Source organism: Eremomyces bilateralis, assembly GCF_010015585.1.
Source record: "Eremomyces bilateralis CBS 781.70 unplaced genomic scaffold P152scaffold_8, whole genome shotgun sequence".
Lineage (NCBI taxonomy): Eukaryota > Fungi > Ascomycota > Dothideomycetes > Eremomycetales > Eremomycetaceae > Eremomyces > Eremomyces bilateralis.
Genome location: NW_022985074.1, coordinates 380,018 through 394,025, shown reverse-complemented (window position 1 = coordinate 394,025; position 14,008 = coordinate 380,018). Strand labels below are relative to the sequence as shown.

At 53.3% G+C, this 14,008-nt stretch overlaps 5 protein-coding genes across 5 annotated transcripts; 3 read left to right on the top strand and 2 right to left on the bottom strand.

Moving 5' to 3' along the window:
• Positions 1-813: 813 nt before the first annotated feature.
• On the bottom strand, positions 814-2,673 carry P152DRAFT_396475 (Pex24p-domain-containing protein; the record flags this gene model as incomplete). The annotated part of the gene is made up of 2 exons (XM_033676359.1): positions 814-1,362; positions 1,450-2,673. 2 exons carry the CDS (start codon positions 2,671-2,673, stop codon positions 814-816), a joined length of 1,773 nt encoding a protein of 590 aa, XP_033534512.1.
• Positions 2,674-3,608: 935 nt separating this feature from the next.
• Positions 3,609-5,061, top strand: P152DRAFT_435136 (uncharacterized protein). Its single transcript, XM_033677518.1, has 4 exons — positions 3,609-4,252; positions 4,300-4,539; positions 4,590-4,668; positions 4,722-5,061. The coding sequence occupies exons 1-4, from the start codon at positions 3,980-3,982 to the stop codon at positions 4,982-4,984; spliced, it is 855 nt and encodes a 284-aa protein (XP_033534511.1). The 5' UTR covers positions 3,609-3,979; the 3' UTR covers positions 4,985-5,061.
• A 1,976-nt stretch (positions 5,062-7,037) lies between these two features.
• Positions 7,038-8,604, top strand: P152DRAFT_329197 (uncharacterized protein). The gene is made up of 3 exons (XM_033675257.1): positions 7,038-7,463; positions 7,513-7,715; positions 7,767-8,604. The coding sequence occupies exons 1-3, from the start codon at positions 7,194-7,196 to the stop codon at positions 8,362-8,364; spliced, it is 1,071 nt and encodes a 356-aa protein (XP_033534510.1). The 5' UTR covers positions 7,038-7,193; the 3' UTR covers positions 8,365-8,604.
• A 964-nt stretch (positions 8,605-9,568) lies between these two features.
• On the bottom strand, positions 9,569-11,141 carry P152DRAFT_435134 (uncharacterized protein). The gene is made up of 2 exons (XM_033677517.1): positions 10,208-11,141; positions 9,569-10,159 (listed from the first exon to the last, which is right to left on the bottom strand). The coding sequence occupies exons 1-2, from the start codon at positions 11,042-11,044 to the stop codon at positions 9,656-9,658; spliced, it is 1,341 nt and encodes a 446-aa protein (XP_033534509.1). The 5' UTR covers positions 11,045-11,141; the 3' UTR covers positions 9,569-9,655.
• Positions 11,142-11,438: 297 nt separating this feature from the next.
• Positions 11,439-14,000, top strand: P152DRAFT_473413 (uncharacterized protein; the record flags this gene model as incomplete). Its single annotated transcript, XM_033681235.1, has 2 exons — positions 11,439-11,469; positions 11,518-14,000. The coding sequence occupies 2 exons, from the start codon at positions 11,439-11,441 to the stop codon at positions 13,998-14,000; spliced, it is 2,514 nt and encodes an 837-aa protein (XP_033534508.1).
• Positions 14,001-14,008: the final 8 nt, after the last annotated feature.

Below are 14,008 nucleotides of genomic sequence, written 5' to 3'. Positions count from 1 at the left end.
TTTCTGAATCGATCAATCAGACGCGAGAAATACTCTCATCATCCAACTAATCAACATGTCTTCTTCCTGTGGAAAGCCCAACTGCTGTGGTGGAAGCTGCCAGTGCGCTCCGGGAGCATGCAGCTGCGGCTAGTATGTCCTCTTTAGATAGCACGAGCTGGACTGGTTGGAACGGAACCTGACGCGTTTTAGAATCAAATGCACTGCACCCCTCGCCACTCGTCCTCGATCCTCTGATTCCACCCGACATGGCACCGCGATCGTGGCAACTTTCATCCATATCGGGGCAACGAACGACTCCTCACGACGACCTGCACCTCGCGGAGAAGCGACCTCGCCAAATCATCAGACCCGTCGGAACCTGCTACCTCCAACCGACGATAACATGCACCGGGGCGAGCTGGACGACGGACTGTTCGACCTTCTTTGACGTTTCCTATGCATTGCCCTACGAGACCGACAAATTGACCGAAAATCGAAAGAAAACATGGAATGCGGAGAGCGGGCGGCGGGTAGCTAGCTATATTCGTTGTGTATATTGAATCTAGACTGAATGCAGAGACGTATTCCTAAGCTTGTAGAATGGAATCGGGCGTGCTTGTGAGAGGGATGATCGTGACATCATTGATGTGACAATAGGTAGTGATGGACGATGAGAGTGTCCTTGTAGTACCCATTCAGATTCACTTCAATAGGCGCTACCGATATCGCGCCACGCAAACCATTGCAAAATGTCATAGCTAATTCGCTTCTCAAACAATGTAATTACAGTACAATCGGGTATTCCCGAACCTCATTCCCCCTCCCATCTCACTACCCCAACGCCATTCGCACATCCTCCCCATAACCCCAATCCCCCGGCTGCTCCACCGTCTTCCTCCCCATCGGCACCGCCTCATCCTCCTCCTCCCTCTCCCTCCGCTCGCTACTCCCCGTCCCCGTCCCCGTCCCGTGCGCACTCCCCGTACTCCCCGTCTTCTCGCTCGCCGCCCGGCTCGTCCGCCGAAACCACCCCTTCCGCTTCGTCGCGTCCGGCGTGCTATGGCTATTCCCCGCCGCGCCTAAACTCCCTGTGCTCCCACCCACGCTCGCCCCGGTCATCGAGCCGGCGCCGGCGCCATCGGTGGACGGGAACTGCGTGGAGTTCACGAGCGTTGAGGAGGAGGGGGAGGAGCCAGGGAGCTCGGCGAGCGAGGTGCTGATGCTGGAGTAGGTTGCTTGCGCGGATGGGGTGCGGGAGTGTTTAGTGCCGGAGGTGGGTGTTGGGGCCGGGGTGATCTCGACAAGTTCGGCGTCGCGGCACCATTTGCGGCGGCGGGTGTAGCGGCCCCAGGAGTCGCGGCCTCGGCGGGGATCGCGCCACTGTAGAAAGAAGGGTTAGTTATTGATCGGTGTGTGAGACACCGGGTGCATGAATCCAAGGACGGCGGGGATAAAATGGCCGCTTACCTTATTATCGTAATAAATCCACCCCTCCTTCTCCTCCTCATCATCCACCTTCTCCCCCCTTCGCCGCCGCGGACTCACTTCCGAGCTCATCTCCACCCGCCACTCCGGATCCACCCACCGCCACTCCGCATGCCCGCCGTCCACCTCCGGCAGCTCGAACCGGTCCTTGTTCGGTGCCGAGTTCAGATGCTCGTCCGTCCACGCCGCCCGCTCATACGCCAGCATGCTGCTCGTCCATCCGATCCCCAACCATCGCCGCTGGTTCTCGTACAAGGCGAACGTGAAGCGGATGGACGGGGCTGCCGGGTCGCGTTTGAGGAGCAGCGACGCGGCAACGTCGTTGGCGGTTTTTTTGGTCGATTTGGTAGAATTGGCGGCGGTAGGTTGCGTGGTTTTGGGGGATGGTTCCGGGTTGCTGAAGTGGAGACCGGTCAGGGCGGTGCATGTCCGTCGGATGAGGCGGGAGCGCCAGAGGATTACGCGGGAGATGCGGGCGGGCCGGGAATGCCAGCTAAGCGCGACGGTGCCGACTGAGAGGATTATGCGCTTGGTGGTGATGATGTAAAGTGGCGGAAGGGTGAGGCCGAACCATATCGGGGTGATTAGAAGGAGGCGGATGAATAATGTCGTGAGCGCGGGCCGTGTGGTGGCCGAGGTCGCCGTTCGTTGGGTGGAGAGGAAGTCCGTCAATCGCAGAAACGGATCGAGCAGGATGTTACACCGCGAGGTGAAGATGTTTAGGGTATCGAGAATCTCGTCGAGGCTCTTGTGGTGGCGCGTGTCGGAATCGGAGCGGGCGCGACTGCCCTGCCCTTTCGCGCCGGTGTATCCCGTGGAGAGAGGAGAGTAGCGCCGAAGGTACATTCCGAAGATCAGGCCGGTGATCAACACGATCGGTCCCGCCCATCGTAGGATGTGGTCACCGTATAAAGTGATCGCCCAGAATGCGGCGAGCAGGAGAAAACTCTCCCACGGATCGGGGGAGGTCCATGAGAGCAGGGCGGCGGCGCGGTTCAGCGGGGAGAGGAACGGGTATGCATATGCGAGCGCGCGGGTGATTTGTGGAGGTGTGGCGACGAGGAGCGGAGATTTCTGGTGGACGAGGATGGTGGATCGCTGTTTGAGGGCGCCGTGGCCTAGGGGATTCGGTGAGAAGGCGGCGAAAGTGGGAGGGTTGGGGTCGCCGGTGGATGGGGTGGAGGCATCTTGTGTGGTGTTAGGCATGGAAGGAAAGGACATCTGTTCCAGCCAGGGCGTGTCTTGTTTGGAGATCAGTCTGTATTCGGTGCTTTCGGGTTGGAATGCTCACCGAGGGCTGCCATACAAGCACTCCCCAGGTCAGCTCATGTCGAGAGCGGGGAGGCTGATTGCGTATGGGATGGGCGCAGCTGACGGATGTCGTTCAAGTACACGGAGTTCCAAGTCGGTTGTCAGTGGTTTCAGCGTGGGATATTAGGAGAATTAATCAGGATCAGTTAATATGAAGATGGTGAAGAAGACTGATATCTGATCTTGGGGTGGTGGTTGAAAGGTTCAGTTGGCTTTATTATGCCATGTGATTGGACTGGGGCATCCATAGAGTATACAAAGTGGAGAGATGACGACAACCTCCAACCACTTCTATGTACTCCGTACGTACAATCCTTTTCTACTATCCAGATGGATTTCTAACTCCCCTTTGACTCTGGCCTCCAGGAAACTCCATGGATTCGGATATACCAGCTAGGATCTTATGGATTATTTCCAGTTGATGTCAAATGTAACGTCGTGCCGTACATACGCTTCGCTTGCTCTATCCGGACCGAACCGTAACCTACGGATATCGTTTTCCTTGTCCAATGTGTACATTCTTCGCCTAACATAGTCTGATGGAATCTGGTATCCTCTATAATTATTTTCTCTTACGGCTTCTGTTCATTGGCCACCGTTCAGTCTTTGTTACCCAAGTCTTCTTTGAAAACTCATCATCTGCAGGAGCTCGGTGGATGGGTCGTTTGAGGCGGTTTGACCCCGCCTCGACGAAGCTTGATGAGAAGGATCCCGAGCATATATTCTGGTTCACGCTATACTTAGATGAGCAAAGGGGCAAACAAAATCCGGTGCAACCATCTTGATGCTGGTAGCCGGGTCTGAGTATACCCCATGCTTGACTAACTTCCTCAGCATCCGCACTCTAGCCGAGCCACTGCCCCAGACCTGCAAGCCGATGCATGTGTTGCACTCAACTTCTGCCCAATCAGGGTCTAGGGCTGCTTGATTCTCCACTCTCAGTCGTGATCCTCTCCATCAAGTGGGAGATTCTTTATTGTCGTATTTGGTCCTCCGTACTACTGCTCTGAATGAGTCTGAACCGAAACCGAGGGCTAACTGTGCCACTGTTGAGGAGCACCTCAGTGTATGAGGGGTTCTATGTGCATAGCATGACATATATGCTATGATGTCGTTCAATATGTCTATACGTACTGGACTAACAATTCCCTCAAACTATACTCAGACCTAATAAATCAAAATCTGTCTCATATCTCACATCATGGCTGGCAATGGAGAATCCAGCACAAAGGTTGCTCTCATCACCGGAGGTGCATCTGGAATGGGCCTCGCAACAGTGAAGAGGCTAGTCGAGCTTGGATGGAATGTCTCCGTTCTTGATTACAACAAGGCGACAGGTGAAGCAGTTGCGAAGGAATTAGGAGACCAAGTCCAATTCTTCCATGTCGACACCGCTAACTACGACCAACATGCTAAAGCATTCGAGACAACGTGGAAGAAATTCCATCGACTGGATTTTGTCTGGCAGAACGCTGTATGCCCTCCGCCTCGTCTTTGTCTCCGAGTACTCATCATCCGCAGGGAATCGGCGACCGGATCGACTTCTACGCTCCGGTGGAAGCGGCAGACGACGCACCGCCACCCAAGCCCAATATCGATGTCATGACCGTATGCCTGGATGCGATGGTCTACGGTGCATATCTCGCTCTCCACTACTTCCGGAAGAATCCATCGAAGGGTGGAAAGCTTCTCTTCACCTCGAGCATGTGTGGATTGTTCCCCGGGACAGGGATCCCACTGTACACAGCCGCGAAGCATGGAGTATGAAATCCCCTGACCGCCCTGCAGAGCATCGTGCTGATCGGATTCAGGTTGTCGGCCTCACTCGTGCTTTGAGTGCGCAGCTCGCGAAGAGGAATGAGCCCATCACCGTGAATTGCCTCTGCCCAGGTACTTGCTAAATCCCCGACAGTGTGTCGTTCAAACTGCTGACATAAGGCTAGGCTTAGTCGATACCGGCCTTACACCGGCCCTCATGGCTGCAGCACCGACGAACGTTGTGACGCCGCCGTCGACAATCGTCCGGGCCGTCGAGGAGGTCCTGAATGAAGAGGGCTTAACGGGGATGGCGCTGGAATGTAGCGTCCAGAATATCCACCGTCGAACCCAGCAGGAGTATGGCGACGAGAATACTGCGTTCTTGTTTGGGGATTATTTTGTGACGGCATTGGATAGGGAGACTCTTAAAGCTCGGGCTCCTAAGTAGAGTAAGGCATTGGACGCCATCAGCCATGCCGTCATTTAGGTGACTGATTTTTGATGGGTAAGGTAGCTCGAAATAATATCTTGACTTGATGATTACAAATCCACGATCTCAGCAGTGTGCGTTTGGGGCGTTCTTGTCCATGATCCATGAATTGCGACGCCTATCAGAAACCAATCTCGGTGCCATGCGCACTGCAGACATGATGTTGTTTGATTTGGAAATCATCTGCATTTATCCACTCCACCTTAGGATCTCCACTCGGCTCGGGGCGGTCCGGTCTTATCTGGAGCGACGCGCCCTTTGGTTATCGAAGTTCCCACCTGATTTCTTAATTTCTATTGCTCCAGTATAAAAATTCCCCGTACCAAGACCCGCCTAGACTTCCAAAAAGGCTTGTTTCTCAATTCATATCCCGCCGATCCTCCACGCTCCACTGGTTACAATAAGTAGACATGTGTCTGTGCACACCCCCCAAAATCACCATTCACCAAATCTGATCGCCATACACCGTATCTTGAGATACGCTGCAAAACACATACAAATGCAAATTCAGTCTAATTTTTTGATTTCTTAATTGGGAAATATCTAATATTTCGTATGCCACCCTTTTGCCTTGGTTACCGCCCGTAGACGTCGCGGAATTGAGTCGATCAGCTCTCGGATCGTCTCCTGAGGGATCGCCCACCACGCCTCCTTTAACGCCGCATTCATGGCCTCCCGTGCCTCCTCCGAGGCGCCCATTCTTCAATTCAGGGTGCAGCTCTAGGACCTTTGATTTCAACAGACGCCATATGTGCTCGATGGGGTTGATGTCTGGGGAATTGGCCGGCCAATCGATGACCCAAATGCCGTGCGTCTCCAGCCATTCTTGGGTGATTTTAGCCGCATGGATCCTTGCGTTCTCCTGGATAACAACATCCCCGGGTTCGTACGTAGGGAGAAGTCCCTCCTCTAACGTAGCGATGTAGGATTTCGCGGAATAGCCCTGTCTTGCGGAGGTTTCGTCGCGGTCCATGATCACCAGGCCTGACCTCCCATCACGCGAGATTGAGCCCCATATCATCTGTGAATGGCCTTGCCAGAGGCCTTAGGCTCTACCATTTGCGGATCATATGCCTCGTGGTACAGTCGCCATACCCATACCTGCTTACTGCCCGCCCCCTTCTCATACGAGCACTCGTCCGTGGAGTGGGTCCGGGAGAAGTCGAATTTAAGGAATTCGTGGGCAAATCGGAGGCGGTATTTTGCGTGGTGGGGCTTCAGGTAAGGCCTCTTCTTCGCTCGCCATTTGGTAAGGTGATATTTCTTAAGGGTTCGGTAGATAGTCTTCCTAGAAATGCGGAGGTACGAAATACCTGCGAGGAGCTCTCCATACTCCATTTTAAGAAATCGACGCGCGATTTGAACGATATGCCGTTCGTCAGGGCGTGATAGCTTATGGGGACACCCTTCACGGGGTAAAGATACGGTGGTTTGATGTTCTTCCCACCTCTCTAGAGTCCCATACACCGCGCTTCTAGAGACGCGAAAGTTCCGCGCGATTTCAGTCTTTGGTTTCCCATCTTCAGCAGCCTGAACAATCCCAACTCTTTAAGCGGCCGATAACTCCTTATTAGGCCCTCGATTACCACTTATTTTTGTGCCAAAAGACCTCATTTTGGTAAAGTTATTGATTGTCAAAGTAAGGGGTGGGTGTAGAGATATTCAGCTGAGAATGGGGTCTGTGCGCAGACTTTTGGCTTAACTTAGTTAGTAGTTAGTAAGTTAACAGTAGTTAGTACTTTACCTTGAGATTGAACCGCGAATCCTTTCCGAACCTGGGTCCATTTCCGTTTCACTGAGCATTCCCCGTATCCGAGCACGACGAACACTAACGGATGGTAACATTGAGCCCATGTCTAGAGGCAGCGTTGATCCAATGAGAATAGATCGGAATGGACAAGCGCATGGATACGCTGATCACTCTGCAAGCATCAAGCATGATACGTACAGAACCGGAAACACTGCCTGATCCTTCAGGAGTTAATGCTACTTAAGACCTGATTCTTCACTGGTATTTTCGATGTCTGTTCGTTCTTTCGCTGTCGGATGATGTTGAGACCTCTGTAGTCCTATTTTTCTTGAGTGTTAACCTTTTTAATATTCGCCGTCGTGCTCCAATCCCCCAGTCCGTTCGGACCGTTGTCACTGCTCTGTCAACTTTCGAACCATGGCGACTATGGGTGAAGTACCTCCCTACACGCCGGCCGTGGGACAGCCTCTAGATACTGGTCCATACAAAAGCAGTCCACTTCAACGCACATTCAAGACTTCCCTTCGATCGCTAGCAGTAACCTGTGCGATTATCGCCGTTGCGCTGCAAGGGGCTGCTTTCAGTCGGAACGGCTACCGGTACTCTTGCCATTACTACGGTACTCTTGTTAACGAATGTTCCTACGATTACGAGGGGATCTGGGTATCTCCCGAAAGTTACACATTCGTATGTTTCGATTCATTCCTGGGTGGTTTATAGGCTGATCGCAGCGTAGGCCATTCTGTCCATAATCTGGAACGTCGCCGAGTTCATTACACAATGCGTGAACGGTCGGGGTATCCATCCAGGCGCTCACGTCGGCCTCGATCTGATCATTTGGGGCGGATTACTCTCCGCCGCACTCATCCAGCTGCTCGTGGATTACGAGGACCTGTTCGACCTGACCATCGGCGCCGCAGCGATCAAGATTATCCTCACGTTCGCCCCTCCCCCATCCCCGTCACCAAACCGCATCTAACCCTCTCCCAGCATCATCCACTTCATCCTCTTCGTCTGGGCCTGCGTCGACACCGACCGCCGCCGCAAACACAAACGCCAGCGCCTCGCCGCCCTCATCACCCAGGCGGGCAATCAACAAGCGCAACTCCTACATATGCAGAACGAGCAGCACATGAGCATGTATAAGCAACCGCAGTTCACGACCTACGCGCAACCGCCGCCCGGAATGGTCCCTGTCCCGGCATCCATGCCAACCGGGCAGATGCCCCCGAATGCATATTTCCCTCCGGGGCCCCCGGGGCAACAGCAGCCGACGTCGTATATGGCGCCTCCACCGGGACAAGCTGGGTCACTGGCGGAGATGTATAATTCCCAGATACAAGGCATGCCGAATGGGGCGAATGCGGGCCAGATCCCGCTGCAGCCGATCCCAGAACAAGCTATGCACTGGCAGCGGGCGTCGGTGCAATTGCCAGCGCCCAACATCTCGCCTCCGACGCCGGTAAATGCGCAATTGACTCCGGACGGAAGCGGGCAGAGCCGAGGCGCTGAACTGGCAGAGATATCGCCGGCAGCGGTGCCGAGTCCGAATCCTGGTTCGGCGGAATTGGCCAACACACCTCGTTAATGCTGAGACGTTAGTTGTCAGTTTAAGGGCGTATTCCCGAGTAGTTTTTAAAGAGGGCTTGTATATTTTTGGTTTGCTGATGCTTGGAGCTAGTGTTGAGCGAGTTAATGGTGGAAGGATATACCCCCTTGGAATTTTCAATGCTCTAATTCTTGTCTAGCCGAGAGCGAGTGCAATATCCTGTTGCTCGTCGTGATCGAATAGGCGACCACTGGTTTTATCTTGACCTTGAAGGGCTTGAAACGAACACGGAGGTGGTCAGATGGGATCCTCGCATTACTAACGAAATCCGGATTGCTTTTCATAAATGATGCATGTTTGGATTGCATCGTCCGTATGATCGCCCATCCACCCTGCTCGAGTGATCCAGTGGCTCGATCTTGTATCCGCTCCGAATTCCGATTACCAAACAGAGCGATGTATAAACCATGGGACTTAACCCTGTTTGATCCGCGGGGTCGACGGAACAATTCATCCCATCATTTCTGTCTGGGACCCAGAAACCGGATTTTTGGAAGATGCGCATTCCCAGGTTTATCATTGCTTGTCCAGGAAGTGTTGATGTCAGAAGGAACGCCAGGGACAGGCAAGCTGAACAGATGACTCGATGAGAACAAGCATGTCGTGGTTCTGACGAAATGATGGATTTCTGAAGCTGAAAGATATATAAATGCCATAAACTCTGGAAATTGACTTCTCATGGTCATCAACATCCAACTCAGCTCGAAGCAAACCTTCAGTCCATCAATCATCGAAATTTAAACACCCGAATCCATATTCAACCCGTCCCAATGCCCGGCGATTGGTATGAACATTTGATCTAGCTTTCACAAAGCTTCAGGCTCTAAACCAGGACCCATCACTAACGCGACCTGTAGCAGCTGCACCTCTTGCCCAGGAGGCAAAGGAAACTGTGACCCATCCTGCGAGTGCACTCCCTGCAACCCCACGAAGGTGAGCTCACTGCATACTCCGGCACCGATTGGTATTGATGAGCTTTAGTAAATGGAACTGCTTCATCATTCATTGAGTGGGCGTGACGCGGGATGGTGACGGCTTATTGAGGAGATGTGGATTAGCCGGTCATTCCAGAACAATGTAGCATAAGGATTGATAGATTGGAACAATCCAAGCGACAGTCACGCCTTGTTTCCGTGGTTTCGTCTTCAGTGATTCGTGTAGTTTGGCTAGTGTCGGATCCTGCGTCGACTGACAGAAGATGCGGTATCTCCCTCGTCCATATGCAATCAGAAGCTTCGCATGAGCCAACAGCTTGCATCACGATCAGAGTTCAACCCTTCGCCGGCGCCTTCTTGAAGAACCCCGTCAACTTCTTCATGCCACTCGTATCCACCTTCCGCAGCTGTTTTACTCCTCGGCTCTCCGTCTTCCGCTTCTTCTCCTCGTCCTCGCTCTTCCGCTTCTTTTCTGCTCGCCGATCCGCCGCCTCTTCATTGTCGTCGAGCGCCCGTTTGCGGCTCACGTTATCCGCGAAGCTCGATTGCGCTACGACCTCCGCACGGAGCGAGGCGACGTGGGAGAGATAAGAGGTGAGGGGGGCGAAGTCGATCGGAGATGAAGGAGAGGACAGTTGGGTGTTCAAATGTGTACAGAGTGGAAGTGGGACGTTTGTCAGCAGAAGGTCTAGAGCGACACGGAGGCGCTGCAGGTGGACAATTGATGCGGGTGTCTCCGTCTCAGCCGGTGTTGGCGGCTCGGGTTGTTCGGACAAGATGGACGTCGCAGCTGTGCTAGCTGATTGTGAAGTCGAAACCGTGCTCTGAGAGTCGACGGACTCGGATGGCGTGGCAACCGTTGAAGCTTGCGATTCGAGGGTTGGAACGGATTCTTTGTCCTCCGAGCTGGAAGATGACTGTTTCTCGAGACTCGGAACCGGAACCCTTCTGGAAGGCGCCTGGAGGGGCCGGGAAACGAATCGATCTTCCATAGACGCGGGAATGCCCTTCTCAACCATGCTCTTCGCTCGCGTGACCAATAGCCCCATTATCTTCTGATCCGAGCAGCGGTACATTTTCTCTTCTCCTGCTTCAACGATATCGCTGATCGTTTCTATGGTCTTAGAGACTCTGCTTCTGGTAGGTGGATCTCGAAGTACATCCTTCCATTGCCGAGATGTAGATTCCAGTAGGTCGAGGTAGTCTTCGTCTGACAGGAACATATTCTTTTGTTGAGCGTTCGTTGTTAGTGGATGTAATGTTGGTAGGAGAAAGAAGACGGGATCGTATCGTGTTGCGATGAGCAAATCCGCATCTTGCGAAATGTAGGCCGAGGGATCATCAATGCAATCCCCTTTTTTCTCTTCACTCGAGTTTCCATTTTGATCGGGCACCACAGTCTCTGCTCCTCTTGTAGCAGCAGTGCTACTTTCCGACTCTTGACCATGTGTGATAAGCCAACTACTAGGTATTTTCCGCGGCGCTGTTATTCTTGTGAACTCGAAAAACCCATTCTCTGGACAACAAAGGTATCGATTTGGTTGTGCAGTGGCTGGATGTGGTAGAGAGATGATCCTTGATTGCGATGACGCTCCTTTAGGCAATATTAAGACTCGTGGAGGATTGGTATCGCGTGGTGATAATGCCTTCGTCGCAGTCGATTGTGTCTCTGTATCCCCTTTAACGGCCGCCTTGCGAGTAGCGGGCTTCGATCTAGTCTTCATGATGAATCTTCTTTAGGCTAAAATATCTTTCCGAGATGCAAGTATCCAAAACTCCAAAACCATGTGCTCTTAGTTGTAATTGACGAGTATCCGTAGATTGATCATTGATGTTGAACTTCGACGCAAAAAGATGCACGCGACGCGATTTGACGCGCCGCGTTCCTCCGTCGCTGATTGGCTGGATTTCACCTAATACAATCCCCTGTCACGACTCCAATCTAAGTACCTGTACTCCGTATCCGTAATCTCATACAAAACCAATGAGAGCCACAATTTGCACGATTGATAGAGTCATACGCCACTGATGCTCGGGAGGGACTGCTGTTGATGTTGACGAAGCATCATCTGCGATGGTGCGCTGTCTTTGCCCATACACGCTACTGTCCCCGTTGTCATGATTGTCAGGGAATCAAACAGGCCGAAAGGTATGTCTCCTCACCATTCTTCCAGGTACATAGTCTGACGACTACTAGCCGATGCGAGTCCAGCGAAATGGCCACCCAAATCGCCTTTCGAAGCTCTCCAGAGCTCCCCGCGAGGTCGGAAGAGGATCGAGGAAGCTCGCGAGCGCTTCAATGTTTCCCCCTCCCCTTCCCCAACGAAACGGTTACCCATTGCCCAACTAGAGGCCGATCTGGAGGATGAAGATGATGAAGATGAGGAGACGCTGCAGTTGAAACTTCAAGCCATCGAAGCCAAGCTGAAGTTGAAGAGATTACAAGCCGCAAGAGCGAAAAAACGGGAAGCGGCGTCACAAAGTAGTGATGATAGGTCAATATCAAGAACATCCTCGCGACCAAGTACGGTTACTGGACTACACCGAGATCCTTCTTCTATATCAGCTGGATCGAGCCTCGTTACAGACTCAAGATCAACCTCTTCTAGATCTTTCGTCCAAGTTCCATTGTCGCCAGTGAAGAAGGAACAGACTCCAGTGGAAGCTGCCTCTCCAGCCCGACGGCTTGGAATTGATAAAGGACTACGCGCAGAAGATGTATCATTGAAGCGAGCAGCAAGCTCCAAGTTCGGTGGTACAATACCCAGGTCTTCCGACAAGCATGGGATCTCTAGGAGCAGATCTATCACCGGAAATACAGCTTCATCGACCCAAGAACGACCGAAGTCTTTCAGTGAGAGAATAGCGGAAGTCCGTCGTCAGGAGAAAACCAAGGAAGATCGAGAAGCACGTTTTGAGAGGGCTAGGAGCCAGGGGTTTGGTTTGAAGCAGCTTATGGATGAGGTCGGGGATAAGGAAGCCAGTTTACGGTCTCAATCATCGACATTAACCGCAAATAGTCAGCATGAAAGAGTGTCCACAACATCAGGGTTCCGAGACTTGCCAACGCCCGCTTCGTCATTTGAGCGAGGACGACCGGAAGGCCATGCACCGGCTGCACCAACACCTTCCATGACGGCGCCAGGGCGAACACAACAAGATAATATCCATGCAAATGCAGCATCTGAATCAGGGTCGAGCGAGGAGATCTCAACATTCGATCCCTTCACATCTCTCCACTTGACCAAGCGCGTCACACCGCATGCAACCGTCCAACGGCTCCTCACACCGCACTCAACCTTCACGATTCCGCAACTCCTTGCCACCGTTAAGGGCCCAGATTTCGACCCACCAGATTGCCCAAACGATTCCTATGTCGTGCTCGCCGTCCTTGCAAAAAAGTCCACCCCACAGGACCACAAGAAGCGTGGAGGCGTCAGCGTTGGTGCCCTAGCAAACAACAGCACAAATGGCCATGGCGAAGGTGACGGTGAAGGCGCTGGCCGGAACAAATTCATGGTGCTGAACCTCTGTGATCTCAAATGGGAGATCGACCTCTATTTATTTGGTGCGGCGTTCAACAAATTGTGGAAGCTCACACCAGGCACCGTGATCGCGATCCTCAATCCTGATATCCTCCCTCCGCTGCCCCATCGGAAAGACACGAACGCATTCAGTCTCAAGCTTGCCGGGAATGAAGACACCGTCGTCGAGATAGGTACCTCCCGCGATCTCGGCTGGTGCGAGTCCCGGAAAAGTGACGGCCAACTTTGCGGTAGCTGGATCGACAAGCGGAAGACGCAGTTCTGTGAATACCATATCAACTTACAAGTCGACAAAGCGCGGCGCGGCAGAATGGAGATCAATGGCATGGGACGCACGCCCCATTTTGGTTCTTCCGGTGGCGGTGGGGGCGGCGCTGGCAGAGGCATGTTCGGCGCCTCCAAAAGCACGTTCGGATCCGGGCAATCCAGGAACACCGGGCTACTCCCCGGCAGCAAGGTCCATGACCGAAGTACGGGCACCACGCTCTACATGGCACCGGGAATGGGTTCCAGAAACTCTGGTCCTCCACGCGGTGGAAGAAAGAAACCGGAGGAAAACAGAAGCGTTTTCGAGGATCCATTCATCGGCACTCTTACGTCCTACAATGAACGAGGGCCGTCCCGAGAGGAACTGGCGAAGAAGCGAAAGGTAGCGCGCGACAAAGAAAGAGCCCTCGCGTCGAGTTTAGGGAAGTTAGGCGCCGGGATGGGGAGTCAGTACTTGCGAATGCGGGAACCTGGAGCGGAATCCACTGATGGCGGGGAGGCCATGGTAGGCAATGGGGAGAAAGAACCCTTAGATAATACCGGTGGCGCCGATGCGGAAGCCCTTGGTCTACTCGGCAACAAAGCGAGCGAAATCCGGCTCAGTCCTGGGCGCGGGAAGCGGAAGCGGGCAGACGGATCGGAGCCGATGGGCTGGGGCGGGGCGAAAAAGAGCGACTGGTTGGATACGTCGCGACCGAAGCCACCGAGCAAAGCAAAGCCTGATAGCGGCCCTCGCAATGAAGAGATGTCACCGAGGAAGCGGGCGCGGTTTTTGTTGGAGACGAAGGGCATACGGATACCTGGACGGGAGAGTCTGGGGGTGCCAGGCACGAACGTTGACGACGATGATGACTTGGAGATTGTGTAGTGCGATTG

Coding starts and splice junctions, on each gene's coding strand:
- P152DRAFT_329197 (XM_033675257.1), top strand. CDS start 7,194: ATGGCGACTATGGGTGAAGTACCTCCCTACACGCCGGCCGTGGGACAG. Junction 7,464..7,512: donor CTCCCGAAAGTTACACATTC/GTATGTTTCGAT, acceptor ATCGCAGCGTAG/GCCATTCTGTCCATAATCTG. Junction 7,716..7,766: donor GCGATCAAGATTATCCTCAC/GTTCGCCCCTCC, acceptor ACCCTCTCCCAG/CATCATCCACTTCATCCTCT.
- P152DRAFT_435134 (XM_033677517.1), bottom strand. CDS start 11,044: ATGAAGACTAGATCGAAGCCCGCTACTCGCAAGGCGGCCGTTAAAGGG. Junction 10,160..10,207: donor GCTCGGAGGACAAAGAATCC/GTTCCAACCCTC, acceptor ACGCCATCCGAG/TCCGTCGACTCTCAGAGCAC.
- P152DRAFT_435136 (XM_033677518.1), top strand. CDS start 3,980: ATGGCTGGCAATGGAGAATCCAGCACAAAGGTTGCTCTCATCACCGGA. Junction 4,253..4,299: donor ATTTTGTCTGGCAGAACGCT/GTATGCCCTCCG, acceptor CATCATCCGCAG/GGAATCGGCGACCGGATCGA. Junction 4,669..4,721: donor CGTGAATTGCCTCTGCCCAG/GTACTTGCTAAA, acceptor ACATAAGGCTAG/GCTTAGTCGATACCGGCCTT.